Here is a 15,781-nt window from a genome sequence, read left to right as displayed (position 1 = left end):
ACATATTTACCTATAGACTGACTCTTTGCTATAAAGGAATAATAGCAAATAGTCACAGAATTAGATAACATCTTTCTAAAATATTTACTTTCAGGTCCACAAACTGCATGCAAAGCAGAACCTTGTGCACATGAGTGTAGCTTGACTCTCCTGTCTGATGCTGTACACTCCACATCTTAACCGGCTTCCACCCTATCCTAAGAGACACTGGTCAACAGACAACTACCTTCTGGTCTTAATTCCCATCTTCTCTCTCTTTTTTTTTTTTTTTTTCCACTTTCTATTTTCCTTCTTTCCTTTAAACTTTAAAAATGATTCACATTTAAGAAAAACAAGACATACACCATTGACCAAAGTCTTCACTGGTTTCTCTCTTGTGTTGTCTTTACTTTCGATGAGCAGATTTTTTGATCATGACTGCATGTTCACAGTACTCGTTTGCGGCACTCAATCTTTCGCCAAAGCAGCAAACTCTCCTCAATTTCCAGGACTTCTTTAACGAAACCACATTCCTCTTATCAGGAACCTCCTTTGCTGAGTCCATATAGTTTCACTCTGCATGTTTCTAAGAACTTCTTCCTGTTACCCCAATCCTTCCTTTATAAAACCTATACACCTTGGGCTTCAAACAAACCCCCTTTTTTTGTTTCCCTTTATTAGTCTACTTTAACCAGCTCTTCTTTCCCTGATTGACCCACACAGATTCCTCCAGTTATCTTCCCATGTAAACATGTTTTTCTTTCCATCCTTAAAACACTTCTGTGATACCCGTCTCATGCCTGGAATATACAGAAAACTCTGAAATGCTCCTGTCCAGACCAAGTCGTTCACTCAAGGTCCATCCTTGTTCACCCAGTTGCATACTACCTATTTGTGTTAGAATATCTGTCAGAAACTCAAAGTTTCACATTCTCAAACTCTAATATTTTCTTAACAGAAAATGGCACTTCCTCCTTTGTTTCTATCCTCAATGATGCCCTACCTTCAGAGCGGAAACTAGGTATCAGTTCTTAAATTTTATCCTCTTAACATTACACATCAAGTGCTTCCTGTTTTCTGATATTGCTCTACCATCAGGAATATCTCTTGAATTCTATCATTTCCCATTATCTGTGGGTAATTATTTCCTAAACTTTCCTTTAAGAATTTCTCAACTTTCAGATCTGGCTTCCAATTTCTCTATGCTCTCTCATTTCCCTTTATATCAAGGTTGACACAATAGAGTAAACCATGGCAAGTGTGCTGTGGGAAAAGAATAAGTTTAGTTTGAGATGTGTTGATTTAGTTATCTCTCCCTAAGAAACCTCTTTCCACAGAAAGCCCCCTGCCCTGAATTCTACCCTCAAGCAAATCTCTGCCCAAACATGAACCTGCTTAGTAAATCTTTTCTGATCATATGTAAAATTCAATTTTGTCAAAATTACTTTTATTACTTAACTTTATTGCTGTTATTCTCAAAAGCACTTATCACAATGGATCGTGCCACAAATATTATGTATAGAATTGTTAACTGACTCTCTTCATTACTCCATTTGATCTGTGAGTACAAGGAAATCTGTTCCTTTCATCTATTTCTACACTGGCTTAGGACAGTTATCATGACATATCTGCCACTCAACGTTTCAAAGGACAAACATTGTAAACTTTAACCTTAGGTATGTCATCTTTGAATAATTGAGATAATTTTGTTATCTCTCCTTGTCATTCACACAGTCCCATTTAAATTTTCTTTATAGTGGTGAGAAGTGTCTTTTAATATTGCTTGTTTATATGTTTCACATCATTAAATGTTTACTTACTCAAGAATCTAGATATACTGCTATTTGACCACTTTTATATAGGGTGCTCAATTCACATTTTTGAATCAGCAAATGATAGATCCAAATTTTTCACCCATGAATTTAAGTCACGTTTGAAACTCATCTATCTCCATTTCCAGCCATATCTCTCAGCTCTGCATCTCTAATGAAATACATGTGTCAACCTACATGAACTATGTAGAATCTCAATATTCACATGATTCCTCTAGCTTCTAGTCTTTAACTCTCACATTTTTACTTGCCTGGCACATGCATATATTTCCAACTTCAATTTGTCCCATTCTATCCAAATGGTTAGAGCTGTCTTCCTGAAAGTTTCAAAAATTTTCCCTGTGAGAAGCCCTGGGTTTATCTCATTGACAAATTATGACTGTGATTTTTCTATAACCGTTGGTATGTTATGGTGTTATCTAGGAAGTAAGATCTTTCAGCTCAATATTTTGATTTTAGAAAGAAATCCTACAAAGGGATGGACTTCATTCCACATGGTTACATGAAAGCCTTTTGTAATTGGTCTGTCACCCATATTGAGACATAAACATTATAATATTTAGTTCAAACATAGGTTTAGAATAAACATCATGTTTCTCAAGATTGTGCTGAATGAAATAGAATTTCTTGCTTACATACCATGTTCTGATTTTGTTGGTTTCTCTATTCAGATTTTTTTATTTTCTTGTATTTTTTTCCACACAGACCTCATTATGTTCAGAAGCTTTTGCTGCAAAAGAACCAACAGTTTGATTATCAGAGAAGCTGGTAGTGAAAATTTTCAGATCCTAGGGTAAGAAGGATAGCAGAGAATATCAGATGATCACTGGAGAAGGGGAAGTGTCCATTTTGTTTCATTTTTAAGCCCAAGTATCTACTGTGTGGGCTTTCTTGGTGGCTCAGTGGTAAAGGATCCATCTGACAATGCAGGGGATGCACGCTTGAGCCCTGAGTAGAGAAGATTCCCCAGTACTCTCGTCTGGGAAATACCATAGACAGAGGTGCCTGGCAGGCTCAGTCAAGAGAGTTGCAAAAGAGTCAGACATGACTGAGTGACTTAAAAACAAGTCTACTGCGTAGGATGTTTATAACTGGAGAAGAGAGAAAACGTTGAAAAGGATGCTTCTCCATAGAGAAAACTGGCTCTCGAACTTTATCTCACCTCACCGATTTTTATCATGCAAATTCCACCTCAGATTTTAGTTGTCCTGCTGCTAGTTCTCATCTCCTACTACTCTATTCTCTTTTTTTCTTTTTTTTTTTCAATAAATAAAAATTATTTTAAAAAAATTAAAAGAACCAAGAGGACAGGGTAATACCTTACTGAAATAAATACATTTCTAATATTAGCCTTTCCTTGCCACAGTTCCTGGTGGGGAAGCTTTTTACTTATTTATTTTTTGGATGGTGGTGGGCAGAGAGATATTCTTTTTTTTTTTTTTCTGTGTACAGCGAGCTTTTTTTTTTTCTTTTCTTTTCTTTTTTTTTTTCCAGTGGGTTTTGTCATACTTTGATATGAATCAGCCATAGAGTTACACGAATTCCCCATCCTGGTCTCCCATCCCACCTCCCTCTCCACCCGATTCCCCCGGATCTTCCCAGCCCAACAGGCCCGAGCACCTGACTCATGCCTCCCACCTGGGCTGGTGGTCTGTTTCACCATAGACAATATACATGCTGTTCTTTCGAAACATCCCACCCTCACCTTCTCCCACAGAGTTCAAAAGTCTGTTCTGTACTTCTGCGTCTCTTCTTCTGCCCTGCATATAGGGCCATCGTTACCATCTTTCTAAATTCCGTATATATGTGTTAGTATACTGTAATGTTCTTTATCTTTCTGGCTCACCTCACTCTGTATAATGGGCTCCAGTTTCGTCCATCTCATTAGAACTAATTCAAATGAATTCTTTTTAACGGCTGAGTAATATTCCATGGTGTATATGTACCACAGCTTCCTTATCCATTCATCTGCTGATGGGCATCTAGGTTGCTTCCATGTCCTGGCTATTATAAACAGTGCTGCAAAGAACATTGGGGTGCACGTGTCTCTTTCAGATCTGGATTCCTCAGTGTGTATGCCCAGAAGTGGTATTGCTGGGTCATATGGCAGTTCTATTTCCAGTTTTTTAAGAAATCTCCACACTGTTTTCCATAGTGGCTGTACTAGTTTGCATTCCCACCAACAGTGTAAGAGGGTTCCCTTTTCTCCACACCCTCTCCAGCATTTATTGCTTGTAAACTTTTGGATAGCAGCCATCCTGACTGGCGTGTAATGGTACCTCATTGTGGTTTTGATTTGCATTTCTCTGAGAATGAGTGATGTTGAGCATCTTTTCATGTGTTTGTTAGCCATCTATATGTCTTCTTTGGAGAAATGTCTGTTTAGTTCTTTGGCCCATTTTTTGATTGGGTCATTTGTTTTTCTGGAATTGAGCTTCAGGAGTTGCTTGTATATTTTTGAGATTAATCCTTTGTCTGTTTCCTCATTTGCTATTATTTTCTCCCAAACTGAGGGCTGTCTTTTCACCTTACTTATAGTTTCCTTTGTTGTGCAAAAGCTTTTAATTTTCATTAGGTCCCATTTGTTTATTTTTGCTTTTATTTCCAGTATTCTGGGAGGTGGGTCATAGAAGATCTTGCTGTGATTTATGTCAGAGAGTGTTTTGCCTATGTTCTCCTCTAGGAGTTTTATAGTTTCTGGTCTTACATTTAGATCTTTAATCCATTTTGCTACTACTCTATTCTCTTAGCTGAGAGACAGTGTTTCTGTCTCTCGGTTATGGCGTTCAACCTATTTACATTTAAGGTAATTATCGATAAGTATGATCCAGTTGCCATTTACTTTGTTGTTTTGGGTTTGAGTTTATAAACCTTTTCTGTTTAGACACGTGCACCCCAGTGTTCATCGCAGCACTGTTTGTAATAGCCAGGACATGGAAGCAACCTAGATGCCCATCAGCAGACGAATGGATAAGGAAGCTGTGGTACATATACACCATGGAATATTACTCAGTCATTAAAAAGAATTCATTTGAATTAGTTCTAATGAGATGGATGAAACTGGAGCCCATTATACAGAGTGAAGTAAGCCAGAAAGATAAAGAACACTACAGCATACTAACACATATATATGGAATTTAGAAAGATGGTAACAATAACCCTATATGCAAAACAGAAAAAGAGACACAGAAGTACAGAACAGACTTTTGAACTCTGTGGGAGAAGGTGAGGGTGGGATGTTTCGAAAGAACAGCATGTGTATTATCTATGGTGAAACAGATCACCAGCCCAGGTGGGATGCATGAGACAAGTGCTCGGGCCTGGTGCACTGGGAAGACCCAGAGGAATCAAGTGGAGAGGGAGGTGGGAGAGGGGATCGGGATGGGGAATACGTGTAACTCTATGGCTGATTCATATCAATGTATGACAAAACCCACTGAAATGTTGTGAAGTAATTAGCTTCCAACTAATTAAAAAAAAAAAAGAAAAAAAAGTTTATAAAATAAACCTTTTCTGTGTTTCCTGTTGGGATCATTCATGATGTCCCTTTAGGAATGCTCAGCTCCAAACTGTCCAGAACCCACTCTTACTGTCACTGAGGTTTTGACCTGTCCACTTTCAGAGACAGTTTGGCTTAGGCCTGGAAAACCAAGCACATCCCCCAAAGCTCTTCCCTTGCTACCTGAATAGGCTCAGAAGCTCCTGTGTTTCCCATGTAATACCGGACTGAAAATCTCATACAGGAATGACTATATTTTGTTTTTTTTGATGACAACACCACTGTTTTCATGAAGCTGTTTTATTTTATTTTATTTTTTTGAAGCTGTTTTAATTCAAGGACATTTTGCTAATTTTGACTTGACCAAAAATCCCCCAACAATGATCCTGTCAACTTTTGTTCTTTCTTGTCCAAGGGCAGGAATCAATAACCCCTTTCATGCTTGACCCACAAGAATATAACTGTCCATATTACTAGAATACAGTCAATATTTGTTAAGTGAATCAGTGAATAGGTCCTTGATTCCCTGAACACCCCACCACTCTCTGTTTGGTGATGTGTGTATGATTCAATCAACTAATCTAGAGAAGTGTGATGATCCAATCATGGTCAATCCAACGCTCGCTCTGTAATCTAATCAGATATACTGATTTGGTTGGGTTAGCAGTGCAGCAGAGGGATGATAGAAAAAGAAAGACTTATAAAAGTCTCAAGCACTGGAGAAGAGGTGCAGAATTTCCTGGCTCTGGAGACATCAGAGGGGTTCTCTCAGGGTGTGAGGTGTGAGCACCCCACCAGTCACATTAGAGCAGTAAGTTACCACCCTCATACAAGGACGCTCTTCTCTTACTGCTGCTTAGCTAATCATGAAGGGTGGAATGTATCCCTAGTGCAGGAGGAGTTATTAAAAAATCAGTTCTTTCTGATGAACATATTACAGGTTTAATTTTGCCTCTCAGTGTAGTTTTGCCTGAACTCAAACATTTTAATTAGTGCTTTAACTTCTATCATTTTAAAATATCTTTTAAAGACATTTGAAGTAAGTATTTAAAATATCTTTTTGGACTTTTGTTTCATGAATTTAAAATATACAGTTCTTACACAAATGGCATTCACGTTAGGGGTAACTGAGGATGGAGGCTGTGTTGGTCCACATGACCTTCCTCTTCTTATTGATTTAGGGCTCTAAATGATACACTGGCATCTTCCCCTCATGAAGACTGGAGTGAGTTTTCAGTCTTCCAGCTACCCCCTTCCAGGTGGGACTTGGATTAATCAAAGCAGTGTGTGGAACTGAATGGGCTGGTGGTTGCCTTTCCTCTGGACTGGTACTTGTGAGAGGCTTGTTCTGAATGCAATAGGGAAAGAGCTATAGCTTTGTGCCCATTGAGGCCTGAATGGCATGTGCCCTGACTGAGGCATGTCCACCCCTGCCAGAGCAGTGCCTTAGTCCTGAGTAGGTTCCTCTGAAGGGTTGGGAGATTGTCTTGGGTGTGCTCCTGCTTGGCCTGACATGGACGATATGCTCATCAGCATTTTCCACAGGATTCCTCCTGAAGCAGAGTCAGGATGAGTGTCCGGATCATCCGTAGGCTCCTGGACCTTGAGGGAATCCACCTGCTCAGGGAAGATGCCTTGGTCTATTCTTATCTGGAGTTTCTGCCCAGGGAGCTCTTCCCACCCCTCTTCATGGACGCAATCCATGGGAGACACATCAAGCCCTTGGGATCATGGTGCAAGCCTGTCCCTTTGTCTGCCTGTCTCTGGGGGTCCTGCTTGCCCTGCTTCATGTGGGGCCCTTGTGAGCAGCGCTGGAAGCACTTGATGTCCTGCTGGCCCAGAAGGTCCACTCCAGGGGAACCAGATGCAGGGAGCTTGACAGGGTCCTGGGCATCCCAGAGGAGACTTCTGGGGTGGGCCAAGGGGGTGACCCAGGGATGGAGCCGAGGGCTCTGAGGGTGGCCGTGAAGAGGCTGGAGGCCTGGGCTCACCGTGGGAAATGCCTCCTGATGTTCAAGGGTGCCTGAAACACAGGGGTGGTGAGAGAACATGCCCCATCCCCTTCCCTTGAGCCTAATCCTACTAGAAGTGGAGACCTGGAGAGGAGAGGGGGAGAAAGGGAGCTGAGACAGAGAGGTTCAGTGGGGAGCTGGCAAGGCAGCAGGTGAGGAGAGAGATGTGAGGTAAACACATGTGGCAGTCTGTGGTCTTATTTTGAGTCTGTAGCTGCAGTCTGTGTGGATGGTAATGCATCCCTGTCAATCTCCTGTTCCTCATAGGAGGTGCAAACTGCAGGTGCTAGGTTCACAGATTACTGGCCAGAATTTCTGGAGCACGTGGGCTGGAGCCAGCACTGAAGGGTGCTCACACTCAGGAATGGCGCCAGTGGTGGAGCAGAGCTCAAGGACACACCAGGCCTTGGCTCCCTTAAAGGTAAACACAGAACGTTGCCTGAAGAAAAGGACTCTGGACAACTTCCTCCCTTACCTCCCCAGGTGGGTGTCACAGAGAAAAGCCTGCATAGACCTGTGCTGTAAGAAGCTGACGATCTCTGCAATGGCCCTGGACAGTGTCACGAAGGTCCTGAATATGCAGCTGGACTGTATCCAGGAGGTGCAAATGACCTGGATCTGGCATCTGCCCATCCTGGCCACATTTGCTCCTCTCCTGGGTCAGAGGAGCAATGTGCAGAGACCCCGTCTCTCCCCTATTCATGGTCTGCCCGTGAGGAGCAGCAGCAGGAAGTGGTCTGATTTCCCCCTCTGTTTCTAAGCTCACCGTCTCCAGTCTGTCTATCTGGACTCTCCCTCCTTGTCTGAACCTGCCTGGACCAGACGCTCAGGTGAGGGTGGATCGCTGCCTGGGAAACAGTGAACACAACACAGGCACATCAGGCACACCGGGTCCTCCATGGCTCCGTCCTGCGCGGTGCTATCACTTCACCTCGGAAATCAAGGGGGAGGAGCAGAGACAGCACACTAGAGATCTCTGGGTGGGGCGGTTTGGATCCCGTGAGGGCGGGCATGGGTTCCCTTAGGAAGGGAAAGCTATGTCAGATGACTAAGGAAATAGGTAAGTGAAGAGGGCATTAAAGAAGGGACACCACCTCAGACCCGAGCAATTTGAGAGAAAAGGTCTGAGGAATTCCCTGAGGGTCCAGTGGTGAGGACTCTCCTCTTTCGGGGCTGAAAGTCCAGGTTTGATCCCTGGTGGGGGAAGAATTTTCACAACCTGTGCAGTGTGACCAGAAAAGAAAAATGAAAAGAGAAAGTTCGGGAGAGAGACAGAGAGAAAATCTCTGTGCTTACCAGATTCCTGAACACAATGAATTTGTCTCAAATCACCAGTCCCTAAAAGATTGCCTTTTGCTCCTGAAAAGCTAGTTAATATTTAAGAAATGCATAATTCTGAGAGGATCGTAGTGGAGCAGGAGCCAGAGATCATACAAAGCTGCAGGTGATTTGCAGGTGATGCAGAGAGGAACTGCCAGGCCAAAATGAGACGGGTCATTCTGTGTACTGACCTTCAGGAGGTGGTTAGTAGGACCTTGTCTTTGGGAAAATCACCTATCTCGCAACTTTAGCTCAGCTGCCACCCTGATTTCTCAGAGCTAATTGCTTGCTTTCTCCCCAGATGTCCGAGGACCCCCTTGACCCACCTGGCAGTAACTAACTGGCAGCTTACAGAGTCAGACTTGCCCCATCTGTCCCAGAGCCCAAACATGCATCAGCTCAAAGACCTGGATCTGAGTGTGGTCACCATGACAGACTTTAGTCCTGAGATCCTCCACGTTCTTCTGGAATAAGTTGCAGCCACACTCCAGGAAGTGAACTTAGAGTGGTGTGGGGTCACAGAGTCCCAGCATGAGTCCATCCTGAGCCCATGCATCAGGAATGGAAAACCAATCCGTCGGTTGAGCTCAACGGGAAAGGGGAGACCGGGAATCCTGAAAGGTGAGTCCCTGACCCCCGCTTTCCTCCTGCTGCTGCCCCGCACCTGTTTTTCTGCAGTGAAGGTGTCAGAAGTGCAGGCTGGGCAGCTTCTGAGAAGGAAGGTCTAATGACGTGGAGCAGCTGGGTCCCACAGCCAAAGAGGCAGAAGTTATCCCTGGGGTTGAGTTGCTAGACTCCTGGCTTCAATCTCATTTCTAGAATAAAGGGAGAAGCTGTCTGGCAGGCAGTGAGCAGTGCTTCCTGCTTTCTTCCCTGAGTCTTTTCAACCAAAAGATATGTTTAGATTTTCCTAAAGGAAAGAAATCCACTTCACATTTTGTGGGTGTGAATGAACTGTGAGCAAGTCATTTTGGAAGCACTAAATCTAATCTTAAATTAGATCCTATAAGACTGGAGGTTTATTCCCAGTTCATGCATAGCTGAAGCAACAGATAAATACATATTTTAGTATTTTAACCAATGTTGTCTTCTTCTATTAGAAAATTCAGAATTTTAGCCTATATTCATCTAGTATGTCTATTTTCTTGCCTTTTTCCTTAAACACTTTTTATTTGTATTGCAGTACAGCCAGTTATAATTCTGTGGTAGGTCTTCCCTGCTGGTCTAGTGGTTAAGAATATGCCTTCCCAATCAGGGGACAGGGGTTTGATTCCTGGTCCCAGAAGATCTCACAGGCCCTGGAGCACCGAAGCCCATGTGTCACAACTACTGAGCCACTGCTCTAAGGCCCTGCTCCAAAACCAGGGAAACCACTCCAGGGAGAAACCCGAGCACTGATTTGCCCCAGCCCCCCCTAACTGGGAACATCCCCTGCACTGCAAGAACACCAAACTCAGTGAAAAACAATTAAATTAATCTGTTAAAAAAAAAAAAAGAGAGAAGAGAGAAGTGATAATATTGTGGTAATGTCAGGTAAAAAGCAAAGGGGCTCGCCATAAATAAACCTGTGTCCATCCTTTCCCACACTTCCCTCCCATCCAGGCTGCCACGCAAAATTGAGCAGAGTTCCATGTGCCTTACAGTAAGTTCCCAGCTGTATATTCATGAAGAATAAAATATTCCACTTTTAAAATTCAACACTTTTCATACACAAGAACAATATTGTGTGATACTAACTGTCCATGAGAATCAAAAATGAAAACAGCCAGGGAAGTTTAGAAAAAAAAAGTTTAATGAGATGGCACTAGCTTTAAATACACTTTCAAATACATCAATAAATCAAAATAAAAATGTGTCATAGTGGTAGATGAATTCCCAAACTGTTTAGTAGTTAGGAATTAAAATAATGACACACAAACTATACAAGTCATAATATAATACAATTTAAGTCTATGGTAAGAACATGATTCACTTACAACCTGGAGCAGAAGGAAGGGGCTGGGGCAGAAACCTGCAGAAATTCAGACATGGCCTGCAAACTCAGGGCCACTGGTCAAAGGAGGCTGGTTTTAAGGAAAAGCTGATTCAGGTGGAGGGGTTACACATTTTTAATTTTGAGGTTTTGATCAGTGAGAAATCTCACAGGCAGTTAACGGGATGCACACACACATGGAAATATTGCTGCCCACGTGCCAGTCCCACTTCCAAGGTAAGGAAGGGCCAACTCCTCACCTCAGAGAGATGGGGCAGAGACATCAGGGCCTGACAATTCTCTTTAAGGCAAATCTCCTACTTCCAGTCAATCAGACCTTCCCTCCCCAGCTCAGTGCCTGAGTCCTGAGGGACAAGGTCACAGAGAAGGGGCTCACAGACCCCTGGAGCCCTCACACGTCTGGCAAGCAGAGGCTGAGGAGAGCAAACCTTTCCAGTTCAGGGAGCTCAGTCTAGTCCTGGGTGCCCCGCAGCCCGGTCAGCTCAGGGTTTATTCCAGGGGGCATCATTGCATTGACTTTCTCTCCGGGGCAACTTGGGGTAGATGGAGAGGCCAGAAATTACAGCACAAGATGCCTTCTATCCAACAGATCCCACTTTGTATGAAGAGGGAAGGAAAGAAGGAAGGCAATGAAAAGGCATAGAGAGAAGAGCCGGTGGACTTTTGCTGAAAATTCTGTCCCTTCAGGTTGTGAACTAAACTCAGTCGGAATCCGAGTCAGAGGAGTCCCCTGAGGACGATGAGCTGGAGCTGCAGTTCTCCGGCTCAGAATCTCCATCTTCATCCTCACTGCTGGGGGCTGAGGAGTTGCCTTCCTCCTCTTCCTCATTTTCTTCTGATCTCCCTGAGGCAGAAGAATGTTCTCCAATGGTGTCTGATGATGCTAACTCTGCAGCCTGAAGCCCCAGGTCCTCTCTACGCATTTCTTGCAGATTCCCTGATGATGGGAACTGCAGATCCATCCTTCTAATCTTGGGGTTCGGGCTCCCTGTCACGCTCATGTTCTTACGCTTAGCACAGGTTGCTTCTCTGTAAGCAGCATATTCTTTAGGAGACAGAGTCCTGAGCCAGAGATCAAGCTCCACCTTGTACTGTGTCTGCAGTTCCTCTGCCTGCTTCTTATAAAGCTCCTTCTGGCCCTGGGGTACCCGTTGCCAGCGTCTACTGATCTCCACCATGCGCTCCCTCGGGGGAATCACTTTCAGCTCCCTGCTCGACCAGAGATCCTGGTGGAACTTGTGATAGCCATTCATTGGGGGCTTCTTGGGCTCTCCGTGGAATTTCCACATCATGGGTAAACTTTTTTCTTGGGGAGACTTCACTTTTTGAACAGTCTCCTGAAACTTCTCTTGCACTTTCATTTCACTTCTTTGGGGGACACCAGATTTCTTGGGGTTTGAGCCTAGATCAGGGTGCTGTTCTCTGAACAGAGCCTTTTTCTCCCTAAAATCCTTTTTCTCTTTCTCAAGATCCTGACCGTGTTTCACCCTCAGCTGCTCAGGCAGCTTCCTGTGTTCCTCAGGCAGATCCCTGGTCAGCTCCTGGTTGCTTATCTTGGGGTGTTTTTGGATGTACTGGGGTTGCATCACTTGGGAAATGTGGTGGTAAGCTGTCAGGGACTTCTTGAACAAATAAGCATGTTTCTTGTGTTTTCTGGTGTTTTCTTGTGTTTTCTGTGATTTCTTGTGTTTTTTGGAACGATTGTTAACATTTTCCTTAGCTTCCAGGACTAATTCTTTCAGCGTGCGAAACTTTCTCACCTTATGGGAAACCTCTAACCATTTGAGTTTGCACATTTCCCCAGAAAAATCTTTAAAAGCTATTTTTTCCCAGTCCATCACTGACTGGGTTTTTTTGAACGTGTGCCTGTCACTGGATGGAATGTTTTTCTCCATACATTCCAGTAACTGCACAATGTCTTCCTTGGACCAGTCGTCTTGGCGTTTCTGCATCGCCATTTCTGGGTCTTTGGGACACTTATGTGACCCCTGCAGTTCGGACACCTCAGCAGAATCTTCAGCTTCTTCACTCTCAAGATTCAGCAGGTGAGTTATTTCTGAAGTCCTGCAGTGTGTGCGATCCTCCGTTTCTGTGGAGAAAGAAAAGGAAAGTTACTCTCCTTTGTGACACAGGAGGGAAGCACCACCCACTTGGCATAGGTCCCTTCTGTCATTTCATTTACCCTCAAGAACGTAAATGAAAACCCGCCCAACCTCTGAGTTGAGAGTCCTGTGAGCATTATGAAGCTTCTTTTCACAATTAAAAATCCTCAGGCCTGACCCCAACTTGCCTTCCAGTCTCACCACAGTGAGTTTTACATAGAAATGAACAAAAGCTTGGGGACTCACTCAAGGGACAAAGATGAGAGAAAAGGAAGGGAAGTTAAAAATAAAAATGCCTGACAAGCAAGAGGGCTTTAAAATAGCATCGAGATACCACAGTACACGGAAAAGAATGGTCAAAATCCCCAAGAAGGACCAAGTGCTGAGAGGGTGGAATATCAGGAAATTTGATTCGTTTCCTAAGGCGATGAAAACAGTGCACGCCTTCTGAAAGACAATAAGGTAATTTGTGACAAAACTAAATACCTCCTACCTCTTAAGTCCGGACTCATGCTCCTTAATATTCACCCAAATCATTTGAAAACCTATATCCATTAAAAAATAAAAAGACCTGCAATGGGACGTTTATAGCCACTTTGGTCATAATCACAAAACTAGGAAACAACCAATATGAAAGGATAAAGAAACTCTGGTACATCAAGGCCAAGAAATAGAACTCAGTTCTAAAAATTAATGAGAGATCAAGCCAGTAAGAGACACAGAGAATTTTTTAATTCATATCTCTAGGTGAATGAAGCTAAGCTGAAAAGCATACATACTTCATGAGTCCAACTATAAGACATTCCAGGAAAGAGGAATATATGGAAAAAAAGAGAAATATATGAGGACAGTGAAATAAACTTTGCTTCCCAGCAGTTAGGGTGACGGGGCTGATGAATAGGTGATCACAAATGACTTTCAGCAGTCTAACACTTCTGGATATTATAAAGGTAGATACTTGTCACTGTATATCAGTGAAAACTAACAGAATACACAACACCAAAAGTAAACACTAATGTGAAACCATAGACTTTGGGTGATAATGAAGTGTCAGTGGAGGTTCCTAAATCATAATAAACACACCACTCTGAGACATAATGTTATAACGGGGGGCGGGGGTGGGGAGACAGAAACACGAACTTATTCTAGGGAGGCAGGATGTAGACGGGAATTCTGTACTTTCTGCTCAATGTTATCGTGAATGCAATCTTCTCTAGAATAATAACACTCCTTAGGATTCTGAGCATAGCTCCCTTCTAAAAAAAGTCCAGATGGACATAGACTGAATGTGCAGTTGAGATGATATGATATAATTCACCTAAGAAACAGGTCACCGAAGTACAAAAGGAAGATGAAGAGAAGAGAAGGGTAAACACATGTATGTAAGGATTGAAAAAGAGTTTAAGTGGTCAATATTCCATTTCTGGTGAGGTCAATAGACATTATAATAAGGCATAGTAAATACAACTATATACAACAAGACCCTTTCCTTGTGACTCAGCTGGTAGAGAATCTGCCTGCAATGCAGAAGACCTGGGTTTGATCCCTGGGTTGGGAAGTACCCTGGAGAAGGGAAAGGCTACCCACGCCAGTATTCTAGCCTGAGAATTCCACGCACTGGATAGCCCATGGGGTCACAAAGAGTCGGACATGACTGAGTGACTTTCACTTCACCACTTCACAATAAGCCAAGGACTCTGTTTTGGCTGAGATATAAAGATGACAAAACATGTCTCATCGGAAGCTCATAGAAATGAACAAATAGAAACACTCACCTATGGAGGAGGTGCAGGTACTTCAGGCGCTGGGAGAGAAGCCCTTCTCTGCACGTGTCTCCTGCACTCACACAAGAAGAGTCTTCTTACCGCCTCTGATAGGGCAATCTGAGAAACAATGACATATCACACACAGTGTATCTACACTAAACAAAGGTACTCAAGTTCAATGTTCTATTTTATTCTATTAAAACTCAGTCCCTTCTGTCTCTAATAAAAATGACTCTTAAGCATAACAGTAATCTTTGTTTAACTACAACTTTCAGTTCTGAGAACTCTAACAATTGAATTTTCTCTTCTCTTTGACAATGACACTCTTCAATTTAAATGGCCTTAATGTAAGGGGAATCCATTTCTTTGATTATCACATCAGCATACTCCCAATCATATCAGATTTACTCTACTATCAGAAAAGTTTTCCTATTTCAAAACATACAAATTCCAAGTCACAATAAGACCAATTCTGGGACTTCCTCGGAGCTTCAGTGGCTAAGACTCCATGCTCCCAATGGACGGGCCCAGCATTTGGTCCTTTGTCAGGGAATTAGAGCCCACATTCCACAGCTAAGTGTTCACCTGCCAAGATACAGAGTTCCTGTGTGGTGACTAAGAGTCTGCGTGCCCCATCTAAAGATCCCTTGAGGTGCAAGAAAGATTTGGTGCAGCCAATGTCATCAAATCCATCAGTTCCATAAGCACACAGTTCCATCCAATATTGTAGCTGTTTAGTCCCTGAGGCCTGTGCGACTTTTCTGCAACCCCTTGGACTGTAGCCCACTAGGCTCCTGTCCATGGGATTTTCCAGGCAAGAATACTGGAGTGGGTTGCCATTTCCTTCTCGAGCGGCCCTTGAGACCCACAGATTGAACCTGTGTCTCCTGCAGGCAGCTTCTTTTCCCCTGAGCCACCAGGGAAGCCAGCCATCTAATATACTGTGCTTCAAAATACATGACTGAAGTTAATAAAAGTTTTCACTTCCATATCAGAGTGAGTGCAGAATTTCTTTTTCTTTCAGCTATTTGGTGTGTTACTGATGTTGTTTTGAGAGCCATCATCGGGTCTGGATTACTACTGGACAATTTAAAGGCGGAAATCCCAACTTTTTCTCACAAATACATTACTTTTCATGTTCTACAGCACAGTTTCTCAATCAAATTTTAGGTATCATGCTAAATGGAAAAACTGTCTAGGACTTCCCATCAAGAAATTCATATTTTCCTTTTATATCATGAAATCATAAGTTCATAGAATCACTCATGTTCATTCACA

At 42.9% G+C, this 15,781-nt stretch overlaps 2 protein-coding genes across 2 annotated transcripts in view; one reads left to right on the top strand and one right to left on the bottom strand.

Annotated features, from left to right (window-relative positions):
- The window catches only part of LOC136168683 (tripartite motif-containing protein 64-like), a 109,072-nt gene that overhangs the window by 61,098 nt on the left and 32,193 nt on the right, over positions 1-15,781 (top strand). The gene's annotated exons all lie outside the window — the stretch shown is intronic.
- Positions 11,337-13,249, bottom strand: LOC136168742 (upstream-binding factor 1-like protein 1). The gene is made up of 2 exons (XM_065936439.1): positions 13,231-13,249; positions 11,337-12,724 (listed from the first exon to the last, which is right to left on the bottom strand). The coding sequence occupies exons 1-2, from the start codon at positions 13,247-13,249 to the stop codon at positions 11,337-11,339; spliced, it is 1,407 nt and encodes a 468-aa protein (XP_065792511.1).

Source organism: Muntiacus reevesi, chromosome 5 (genome assembly GCF_963930625.1).
Source record: "Muntiacus reevesi chromosome 5, mMunRee1.1, whole genome shotgun sequence".
NCBI lineage: Eukaryota > Metazoa > Chordata > Mammalia > Artiodactyla > Cervidae > Muntiacus > Muntiacus reevesi.
Note: the sequence above shows the minus strand (reverse complement) of the source record. Positions and strands in the feature narration are given on the sequence as shown.